This window comes from Rhododendron vialii, chromosome 1a (genome assembly GCF_030253575.1).
Source record: "Rhododendron vialii isolate Sample 1 chromosome 1a, ASM3025357v1".
Classification (NCBI taxonomy): domain Eukaryota; kingdom Viridiplantae; phylum Streptophyta; class Magnoliopsida; order Ericales; family Ericaceae; genus Rhododendron; species Rhododendron vialii.
Genome location: NC_080557.1, coordinates 42,786,668 through 42,798,118, shown reverse-complemented (window position 1 = coordinate 42,798,118; position 11,451 = coordinate 42,786,668). Strand labels below are relative to the sequence as shown.

General features: G+C 41.4%; 2 protein-coding genes across 2 annotated transcripts; both read left to right on the top strand.

The window, feature by feature from the left end:
• The first annotated feature begins 781 nt into the window (after positions 1 to 781).
• Positions 782 to 3,738, top strand: LOC131316768 (pentatricopeptide repeat-containing protein CRR2, chloroplastic). Its single transcript, XM_058346209.1, has 2 exons — positions 782 to 796; positions 1,418 to 3,738. Exon 2 carries the CDS (start codon positions 1,475 to 1,477, stop codon positions 3,449 to 3,451), a length of 1,977 nt encoding a protein of 658 aa, XP_058202192.1. The 5' UTR covers positions 782 to 796; positions 1,418 to 1,474; the 3' UTR covers positions 3,452 to 3,738.
• Positions 3,739 to 5,354: 1,616 nt separating this feature from the next.
• Positions 5,355 to 11,256, top strand: LOC131316759 (uncharacterized). The gene is made up of 2 exons (XM_058346198.1): positions 5,355 to 5,948; positions 10,564 to 11,256. Exons 1-2 carry the CDS (start codon positions 5,603 to 5,605, stop codon positions 11,097 to 11,099), a joined length of 882 nt encoding a protein of 293 aa, XP_058202181.1. The 5' UTR covers positions 5,355 to 5,602; the 3' UTR covers positions 11,100 to 11,256.
• Positions 11,257 to 11,451: the final 195 nt, after the last annotated feature.

Below are 11,451 nucleotides of genomic sequence, written 5' to 3'. Positions count from 1 at the left end.
GTTTCCGCCCTCACTGGGCGGATTACCTGGTAATGGGAGGAGAAAGAATTCAGATAGTACTATGATTTGTCGGAGTCCCCATTCAATATCACAAATTTTCACTGCTTGCGTGGTCTTTTGCTCTCTGTTTCCTTTATTCTGTTCTCGAGTTATTACAAGTAATCTTTATGCATTTAGCTATTGTATACGATTACCATTGGCAAGAAAGCTCGTGAGCTTTTGATACCAAGGAAATGGTAATCGCATACGTATTCTTATGTTTTCTAATCGCATTATCCGTACTTCTATATAAAATTTTGTTTATACATGATAGGTTAAAGGGGTAGTTTTCCAAAATATAAAAGTGCTAAAAAATTTGTTAATATTTTGTGAAGGAAAAAAAAATCATTGAGTGATGAAAAAATACACTTTTTATTACTTTTAGCCAATTTGGGAAACTACGGCTAATAAGCCTAAGGTAATTCTTGAACATCCTAATTTTCCGTTTGACCGAAAAAAAAAAATTTCTTGAACATCCCATTTCAAATTTATGAATCTTCTACTGTTGCTTCTGTCTTCCATAACAACCAAACAAGACCGACTTTCAACAAGCACAGAAAGATGAAAATTTATTTGGTGGTCTTGGTCGGTGGTGCCCCACACTTTTATCCACCGGACATTTTTGCAGAGCCAACATTAAATGTACAGACCGTTAAGAAAATGTGTGGTGGATAATGGTATTCCCAAAATCACCAAAATAATCAAGATGGAAAGATTGCCCTGTATCCATACCTAGTACTACTCCTACTATATGATAGTATTAAGGCTCCGTTCCAGAAACCTTCTTAAAAAATAAGTACTTATTTTGGAACTTCTCAAAGAAATATAAGAAGGGTTGTTCCAAAAAACTCAAATAAGCAGCTTATTTCACATTTTCAAACTCAAAAATAAAGTAAATGAAAAATAATTTTTCAATTTTTTTTGCACCGTATTAAAAATCTCAATGAGATCTATCAAATAAGATCCATATTGATAGGAAAATTATTTGCATAAACACATAATTTTTGAGCTTAAAGTTGCCTTAACCAAAAAATAAGTACTTACTTCTTATTTTGTTTGTAGAACACCTCTTATTATTGAACAAAAAATAAGAACTTATTCAAGTTCTGGAACGGGGCCTAACTGAGAAAGTTTTGGGTGCCGGGTGGGTACCACGTCACCCTGCCGACATTGTGCCCAAGCAACACATCTTGGCCGTCCAAAAGTGTATTGAACGGTTCAGATTGAAACACTTTCTCTCCTTTCACCCCAACACTCTCTCTCCTCTTTATCTCTCCAAATCCGAGCAGTCCAAAACCGAAATGGACAACCTGGACACGCCGAGCGGGCACCACGTGGTACCCGCTCGGCACCGAAAATCTTCTCGTACTATTAAGAGAACAGGAGAAAAAACAGCCAACACTTCTGCAACAAGTAGAGTGAAAGTTCCCGTGTGATGTGGTCATTTCAGGCTCCCCAAACTGTCCAACTACCACATTTCCTCCCCAAACAATTTCACCACCCAATCCAAGCTTCCTCCCACCACCACCACAACTCCGTCACCTTCCGCCCCTCAACCGCCGCCGCCACCACCTCATCCAACAATCAATTAATCCAATCTCTTTGTAAAAAAGGCAGGCTGAAACAAGCCATCGAAGCCCTCTCTCACGAACCCAACCCAACCCAACGCACCTACGAGCTCCTAATCCTCTCTTGCGCCCAACAGAACTCTCTCTCCGACGGCTTGACCGTTCACTCTCACCTTGTAAATGGAGGGTTCGACCAGGACCCCTTTTTGGCCACTAAACTTGTCAACATGTACGCTGAATTGGACTCCATTGATCACGCACGCAAGGTGTTTGACAGAATTTTTAACAGAACTGTGTACGTGTGGAATGCGTTGTTTAGGGCTCTTACCTTGGCGGGTCGGAGCGAAGAGGTGTTCAGCCGCTACCGCGAGATGAATTGGATTGGGATTCCTTCGGATAGGTTTACGTACACCTATGTGTTGAAGGCATGCGTTGCTTCAGAGACCTTGGGTTGGTTGTTGCTGAGAGGGAAGGAGATTCACGCCCATATGTTGCGACACGGGTACGAGGCCCACGTCCACGGTACGACTACTTTGGTGGATGTGTACGCGAGGTTTGGGCGTGTGTGGTATGCGAGTTGCGTGTTCAATGAGATGCCGTTGAAAAATGTGGTTTCGTGGAGCGCTATGATCGCGTGTTATGCGAAGAACGGTATGGCCTTTGAAGCATTGGAGCTTTTTCGTGAGATGATGATGCTTGAGACCCTAGGTTCAGTTCCGAATTCTGTGACAATGGTCAGTGTGCTCCAAGCTTGCGCAGCAGTAGCTGCTTTGGAGCAAGGTAAGTTGATACATGGGTACATACTTAGAAAAAGGCTTGATTCAATTTTGCCAGTTATGAATACCCTTGTTACCATGTATGCAAGATGTGGTAATCTGGAATGGGGCAAAAGCATTTTTGATCGGATGGATAAGAGAGATGTTGTTTCTTGGAATTCCTTGATTTCAAGTTATGGGATTCATGGATTCGGAACAAATGCAATCAAGGCTTTTAATGACATGATTGGCCAAGGAATCCCTCCTAGTGCCATATCATTCCTTAGTGTCCTTGGAGCTTGTAGCCACGCAGGGCTTGTTGAGGAGGGGAAACTTTTGTTTCAGTCTATGGTTAAAGAACATAGAATTTATCCCAGTGTGGAGCACTATGCCTGTATGGTTGATATTCTTGGCCGTGCCAATCGATTAGATGAAGCAGCTAAGGTGATAGAAGATATGCGAATTGAGCCGGGAAAGGACGCTTGGGGTTCTCTCCTTGGAGCATGCCGGGTACATTGCAATGTTGAACTAGCAGAGAGAGCAAGCAAAAGGCTTTTTGAGCTTGAACCCACAAATGCAGGGAATTATGTACTTCTAGCTGATATTTACGCAGAAGCTAAGATGTGGGATGAGGTAAAAAGAGTGAAGAAGTTGCTTGATGACCGGGGACTGCAGAAAGTCTCAGGTCGCAGTTGGATTGAAATTAAAAGGAAGATATATTCATTCACATCGGTCGAGGAACTCAGTCCACAAATTGAACAGGTCCACGCTTTGTTGCTAGAAATATCGATGGAGATGAAGGAGAAGGGTTATGTGCCAGCGACTAAAGTTGTGCTCTATGATCTTGGTGAAGAAGAGAAGGAACAAATCGTATTGGGTCATAGTGAAAAATTAGCAGTTGCCTTCGGACTGATTAACAGCAGTAAAGGGGAGACCATTCGGATCACCAAGAACTTGAGGCTGTGTGAAGACTGTCATTCTGTCACGAAGTTCATTTCCAAGTTCGTAAACAGAGAGATTCTAGTCCGAGATGTAAACCGGTTTCACCATTTTAGAGACGGGATTTGTTCGTGCGGAGATTATTGGTAATCTTATTCAAAATTAAGTTGTGCTCTTTTTTTTTTCCCCGCTCCTCACCTGTGATAAAGGTTCATCGCTCTGGAATTCCTTGTCGTGTGTATAGTATTCCCACATGTACAGTTTCAGCTTCCAACACCGAACTATAAGCAATGGATTGTCTACATTGCTATCACTTTGAAAAGATGAAGTTAACAAGTAGAAGGACAGTTCATGATGCGCTTGTTAGTTCAAATTTCATTTTTGATATGCCTGTGTCAAATAGATATCAATCTCAAGTGGTCCCTATTTCCTTTCAACCCTTACCTTGCGGGTTGCATTTTCACAAGTTCCTTCTTATGCGAGGCGACAGAACTGGTACTTCAGTTTGATGCACTAGCCGATGTGAGGTTAAGAGTTACATAACTTCTCCAAAACCTAGTTTGGACTACGTTGGTTATTCACTACTGCATTTGCCTGTTCCTCGATGAAAAAACAAGAGGCAAAAGAAGCAAGACTATCCAAACTCTACAGCCAAGGCATATATGATCTCTTGGTGGACATATTCTGTTGGTCTCGAAAGCTTGGTAAGGTGTTTGCATGCTTTCTACTTACGGACAAAAAACAACTTTAAATTTATGAAAATAAATTGACCCTTGTTGGCTTTTTGAGAAGCTTTTTTCCCCTAATGCTTCTTGACTCTTGCATTTCACATTCAGCTGTCACCACAAGTTCAACTGCAACAAACACCACTTTTTCACATTCAGCTGCTACCATAAGTTCAACTGCAACAAAAGCTTTCAATTGCAACAAACGCCCCCTTTTTGCACGAGGAATGCTACGTATTCCTACCGACCACTCATCTCTCACATACGTGTCGGTCCCGTATATTTAATTATAGGATGGGCCCCACACATATGTGAGAGAGAAGTGGTTGGTAGGAGTGTACCTAAACTTATTGTTTTCGCATTCAGCTGGTACCATAAGTTCACCGCAAGAAACTCCCCCCTTTAAAAAGCCCGAAAATATGAAGGGGTAAACTTAAGGCCAACTAATTACCCTGGCAAATGCTTTTTGTTCTAATGGACACGGAATCAGTTCATAGTATCACCATTCATTCCCTTCACTATTGACGAAGTGGAAAACAATTACTAACTTTTTATTGTTTCCCCATGTTTTTCCTTTAAAATTTTATTTTTGGGGAGAAAGGCCAAAACTTTAGTGTGTTAGTGGGAGTTGAAAGAGTTAAACCTAAGACTAGATGAACTGGAAACAAGCACCCAACCACTTAAAACTGGCTTCATACCTCTTTTCATAAATCTAAGAAAGAAATTAAGACAGGACCTATAAGGACAACACGATAGGCAAATTTAAAGACATGCAAAAGATGGACCTCTTTGTGTGTATGTGTGTATATATGTGTTTTTTTTTTCCTTTCTAAATGAAAGGGGTTTAAACCCCGTTATTTTTGTCAAGGAATATTGCCATGCCATACTCGCACCGTGCTGCCCCTGCTACCCTGCCGAGTGGGGTCTACTTTGGTTTCACTCTGATTAATCGGAAACATTCACTTTGAAGAGTTTGTCGCGTAGAACAAGTTTGCGAAAAAATCAGCTCGATTAGAGATAATGAAATGCCTTATCGAAACACCTATATCTTGAAAAGAATGGATCTGAAACACTAGATCAAACCCTCTGGAGCCCGTTATTTTCAAGTTATATGTGTTCTTATCAGGCATGTCATAATATCCGATCGAGCTGATTTTATTCATACTTATTCTACGCGATGAGCTCTACAAAGTGAACATTTCCGATCAATCGAAGTAAGATCGGAGTGGGCCTCACTCGGTGGGGCATCACGGTGTGCTGCCCTTTTTGAGGGGGCAGCAGCATCGCTCAGTCCGTAAAAGTGTGGGTGGTTCAGGCATTATTGGGCCCCTTGAGTGGGTTGAGCCATAAACCCAGAAGACTATTGGGCTGATCCCTATTGCGATTCGGATCTTTCCCACACGCTTATGATCCAATCTCTGATTTTGATCTTTTCTCTCTTTCTTTCTTCAGCTTCAAGGGCTTCTACACTTTGCTCTGCCGTCGAAGAAAACCCTAGATCCCATAACCCTAGGGTTTCTCCCTCTAAACTCCGAACCACCATCTCTCTCTCTCTCTCTCTCTCTCTCTAGCAGCCATGGTGATGGATGCGGCTCCGCCGAACAAGGTCCGTTGGGGAGAGCTCGACGAAGACGACGACGGCGAGGGGGGCCTCGACTTCCTCCTCCCGCCGCGTCAGGTGATCGGGCCAGACCACAACGGGATAAAGAAGGTGGTGGAGTACAAGTTCAACGAGGAAGGAAACAAGGTCAAGGTCACCACCACCACCCGCGTCCGCAAGCTCGCCAACGCTCGCCTCAGCAAGCGCGCCATCGAGCGCCGGTCCTGGCCCAAGTTCGGGGACGCCGTACACGAGGACGTGGGGAGCAGGCTCACCATGGTCTCCACCGAAGAGATCCTCCTTGAACGCCCCAGGGCTCATGGTACGCATTACTCTGTTCTTATTTTCAGCTGTTTATTTTTCGGAAAATGATTTCTCCACTTCACTTTATTATTATTATTATTATTATTATTATTATTATTATTATTATTGCGCTAAAAAATTTGTATTTTAGTTTGTTTTGAGAATTAGGCTATGTGTATTCCGAACAATGAGAGATAAATTTTGGAGGGTGGTTATAAAAAGTAGAGTGCCAAAAGCATATACCATGTTTTATTTGTTCACTGATGCTAATGCGCCCGTACGGCTCCTGCCTCCTGGTGCGCATTCCTCTTTGGTCAGGTGGAGATAGAAACAACGGTATTTAGGTTTAATACTTTTCTTGCAAGGGCGGAGCCAGAAAGAATTTACTGCTGGTGGGGTCAATTACCTACAGCATACAAATTTTTACCATACTTGATAATTGGAAAAAAGGCAAACAAAAAGGACGAGCCAAAAAAGTACTTAATTAACAAAAAGGATTTAAGAAGACATCTATTGATATTATATGATTCATTTATATAATTCATTTCAATGTTCTAAAAATCCCTAGGCGCTAGTCAGACAGGAAAGGGGTGCCAAGTGCCTAGGCGCTGACTAGTTGGTTGTCTAATCTAGGCGTTGGACCACCATATTAAACCTAAACACCGTTGTTTCTGTCTCCACCTGGCCAAAGGGGAAAGGAGTATATAGTTGAAATTATGACATCTGATGCGAACACACTGTACAATGTGTGGGGTTTGCAAGTTTTGGTTAGTGAATATATAGGGTTTTGAATTTTCTACTGGTTAATTTGTTCACTAATGCGCCCAAGGGCTCCTCCACTCCTGGTACGCTGTCGGTGGTACTTTGTTCTTGATTTGATTGTTCATTTTTGGTGAGTGAATATGTGGGATTTTGGTTTTCCCACTCGTTTTTTCATTGGCAGAGGGTAATTTGGTTGCGATTGTCCCATTGATTTGGAAGATTGTCGTATTTGGTTTACTTAAATGGAGTGATTGTCACTCGGAATGCTAGTTCTCACGTCTGCGTCTCTAAAGAAAGATGGAATGCATATGTTTGGCGTCCGAATTCACGTTTATCTGGGTGGTAGAATTTAGTTAGATGCTAATATTCTTGTAATCAATTTTATATGGGAAAAGATTTTATTTGCATCGCATCTATTTGTGTGTTGGTGGAAAACTTCATTGGTGTTGGTGGAAAACTTCAATGAGCATCAAACTGCATTGGCTTAAGTCATCAGACATTATTTTGTATATGTGGATGGTTTTTCAAATTAAAGGTGTGTGTTCATCTTGTCATCAAATTACATTGTGGTTCCTATTAGTTTGAGACTAATGGCCGCAAATATGGGTTCATGGTTCAACTATTAGTTTAAAGGAAGTTGTTCCGATTAGGCTAAGAAGATTATTAACCACAAATGGAATTCCTAGTAGTACCCAACTTGTCACTAGTGGAGTGATTCCTAGTAGGAAAACTACTTGCTTCAAAATGCATTTGATGTCGATGCGGTTGATCGCATGATGCCGTGTAATGTTACTGTTGGCCACGTGGATTAAAATAAGTGGGTCTAGTCACCGGTCGCTTACAAGGGGGAAAAATGGGAGTGGTGGTTCTTGTCTTCAAATTTAAACGAATGGTTCTTAGCAGATTAATAGACTACTGGGCCATTGTCCACCTGTGCTAAAGGAAGGGAAATTTGGTTCCTATCAGAGTGAGACTAATAGCCACCAAATGTGGGCTTCAAAATTATGAAGTTAAAAGAAGTTGTCCTTAGTAGGCTAAAGATATTATTGGCTACAAAATGGAGTTTATCCTACTCCTAGCAGATTACTTGTCACTACGGGTGTAATTCGTAGCTAATGCAAATGCAAAAGCATCTCTTAAAACTATCCCAAAGTACTAAAATTCTTGAGGGCAAGGATTGAGAGTCCGAGCGCAGAGCAAGGATTGAGAGCAGGAGCGGACGTCCCTAATGAAGGATTATGCGGCTAAGATTCCTACTAGTAAGGTTAGCGGATTTAATTTGTGGGAGGTGTTGATACTGTTGTGCTGTGTCATGTTGATTCATTGGGGTTCCTGGTCAAAAGACCCTCCTAGTAGTAGAAAGACTGCTGGCCACCACTCACCACTTAAATGGGGAAAGGAGAAGGAAAATGGCCCTAGTTGGAAGTTTTCGTTTTTCTTCTCATTGAGTTTCAAAAAGTGGTGTACTAGACTGGGATAAAGGAGGGAAGACATGGTTCTTATTAGTGTGAGACTAATGGCCACCAAATGTGGATTTCAGAAATATTGACTAAAAGAAGTCATTCTATGTAGGCTAAGGAGATTATTGACTAGTGACCACCGAATGAAGTTCCTACTGGTAGACTACTAGTCACTAAGGTTGTGATTCCTAGTAGTAAGGGGAGTGGCTTCTCGATGTGGAAAGTGTTAATGCTGTTGTTGGTTCTGTTTCATGTTCATTCATTGGGGGTTCTAGTAGTGAAAAGGTTGTTGGCCACGTGATTAGAATAAGTTGCTCCTAGTGGGTTTGAGACCCTTGGCCTCACGGGTATAACAATAGGCAAAGGAAAAAAAGGCACTATTTGAAAATTTCGGGTTTTCTTATAATGAATTTAAAAGAAATGTTTTCCAATGCATATACAGAATACTGGCTATGTGGGATAAAGGAGGAGAATTTTGGTGGTGTTCCTATTAGTGCGAGACTAATGGCCACTAATTTGGGTTTGAAAATTTAAAAGACGTTTCTACTAGTAGACTATAGGTCACTAAGGTTGTTGATGATTTTGTCCCGCTTCACACTGATTCATCGGGGCTCCTTGATGTGAAAAGACTGTTGGCCATACCGAGGCCATAGTGTGACTTAATATGGAAGTTGTATACACTATGGCTCTGTTTGTTTGAGCGTAAAATGTTTTCTGGTGAAATGTTTTGCCTATTTTCCGGTGTTTGGTTGTATAAAAAATGAGGAAAACATTTTACATGTAAATGACTTGCCCTTAAATTTTCCGTAAGTTATTTTCCGAAATGAACCCGCCACCTTCTACTGCAATTCTCATTGCTAAGTTTCCTCGATTGTTAGGCTTGACCACGTTCAATTCCCTTTTTCTCAGATCTCTCTCTCTCTCTCTCTGAAAATATTTTTCATGTGCCAACAAATACCGGAAAATAAGAGTTTGAAGTTTGTTTTCTGAAAAAACATCGAAACAAACGGAGCCTATACCTCAAATTTTGTTTAGTCATCTGCCTACCTACTTTAAGACAACACAATTTGGAACTATTTTGCCAAAAGGTAAGTTCAGTAAGGAAACGACCAACACTAGATCATGAAGACCTTCGTGTGGCAGAAGGTGAACAGACACTCGATTACTAAGGACCCAAGACATCACAGCATTAGTTTCCTGTCTCGAACTCACACCTCATCCTACCGTTTCCAGAGACAGGAACCACATGAACAAACCAGACGCTGCTTGTCCTGTAGAATTTTGGTCATACTTACTTGGATACTGATCTTGGGTGAGGGTGTGTGTCATTCGTCAGGCTCCTTAAACCCTTGAGCTTAAGATGCTACAATATGTTTCCAAATGGTGGATACGGGTACATGAATATGTAATGTATAGCCTCTGTTCTACAATGCTTTGTCACAAGATGTTGAAATGTACGTGAAACTAAGTGGGACATTGGGACCAGAGGACAAGGAGATTCCTATATTCTATCCAGGTAGAGTCTAGACAAGGTCCTTTTAGTTAAAATGTGAATTTCTTTTCTCTCAGCGACGTTAAAAATTAGAGGATCCAAGTATCCAATTTAGCTATGGATGCCAGCATATTTCTTACTCTTTTCATGTCTGGTGGGCACTGGTACTCCGAGTCGAGGGATAAATAAATTGTCCATGTGATGTGGCATTGCTTTTCTTGGGGTTGAGATCTGTGGGCGCGATGTGTGTTTTCCTCGTAAAATTTGTGCTAGTTTCTGATTTCACAGCTTACGATGGGTATTGGTAATTACAAGTGGGAGTGGTTGTTTGATTTCAATCGCTCAATATACTTTTGTCCAGTCATCCCGTTGCTACTGTGATTATCATGTGATTCTTAGGAGCATGAGCATCTACAAGGACCACAACCAATAGCTTTAGCATATTTCAACGATTATCTCATCTCTGTGGAGTTTTTTTTTTAATTTTTATTTTTCACCTATAAAGAGGTATGTCGAGTTTGCTGAAGTAGAAGCAGAAAACTCAGTGCATTGATATGCCTTGCAGTGTTAGCTCTAGTTTAATTTCCTAGCTGGTCAATATGGTCTCCAAAGCTGGTTACCCTCAGAACATCACAATCATATCAGGTGTTTCTGTGTTAACATTCTAACATCCTAGTATTGTACTCTAGTGAGTCTCTCCATCTCTTTAGCATCAGCCATTATTTGACAAGGAGGATTTGTTAAATCTTTATGATGAGGTGGTTTTTGTGAATTCACAGTGACATCAAGCTGTTCTGTGGTTAATCATGAATTGTAGCATCTTTATGTGCGTCGTCTTGTTTGTGCATTGGTGTTTTGATGATTTTGTTTCAAAAGCAACGTTCTTAATTGTTTCCTGCTGACTCTGAACTTGCCAACAGGTAGCAAACCTGAAGAAACAAAGAATGCCGGAGATCCCTTGGCTCAAATCGGAAAAGCAGGTGCTGTTCTCATGGTGTGTCGGACATGTGGCAAGAAAGGTGACCACTGGACATCACGATGCCCTTACAAGGATCTCGCTCCACAAGGTGATGGCTCCATTGACAAACCCCCTTCATCAGAAGTCCCAACTACTACTTCAGGACCCAGCAAGGGAGCCTATGTTCCTCCCAGCCAGAGACCGGGTGCAGAGAGAACTGGGTCCGACATGAGGCGTAGAAACGATGAGAACTCTGTCAGGGTCACCAACCTCTCTGAGGATACCCGCGAGGCAGACTTGCACGAGCTGTTCCGTACTTTTGGCCCAGTGAGCCGAGTTTACGTTGCTCTCGATCAGAAGACCGGCACGAGTAGAGGTTTTGGTTTTGTCAACTTTGTGAACAAGGAAGATGCTGAGAAAGCTATAGCCAAACTCAATGGGTATGGTTATGATAACCTCATTCTCAGAGTTGAATGGTCTGCGCCCAGGCCTAACTAGCAGTTTTTCTCGAACCTTACAGAAATTTATGGTTGAACTATCAGGCTGAATGTTGGACCTGTTTTCATCTCCGGGTTTAGACGTGTTTTCTTCTGTCATCTCTTGTTAGAGAGATTTTTGGATAATTTGATGAACCATTACGGCTTATCTTCGCTCATGTCTTGCATCTTTCAAAAGTGTTTTCTGTAGTTGTAATCTTTTTGTTTTAATATATATGGGATGATGATCTTGTTCGTAAAAAAAAGTGCTTTTGCAAAACTACCAAAAAATTCGGAAGATAATAACCAACACAGTTATATTTGATACTCTCTTTCCAAAAAAAAATTACTTTTGTCCTATTTTGTTTGATCTC

Excerpts from the sequence above, each read along its gene's own strand:
- LOC131316768 (XM_058346209.1), top strand. The coding sequence starts at position 1,475 with ATGTGGTCATTTCAGGCTCCCCAAACTGTCCAACTACCACATTTCCTC.
- LOC131316759 (XM_058346198.1), top strand. The coding sequence starts at position 5,603 with ATGGTGATGGATGCGGCTCCGCCGAACAAGGTCCGTTGGGGAGAGCTC. Across the intron at positions 5,949-10,563 it reads TGAACGCCCCAGGGCTCATG|GTAGCAAACCTGAAGAAACA; the intron begins GTACGCATTACT and ends ACTTGCCAACAG.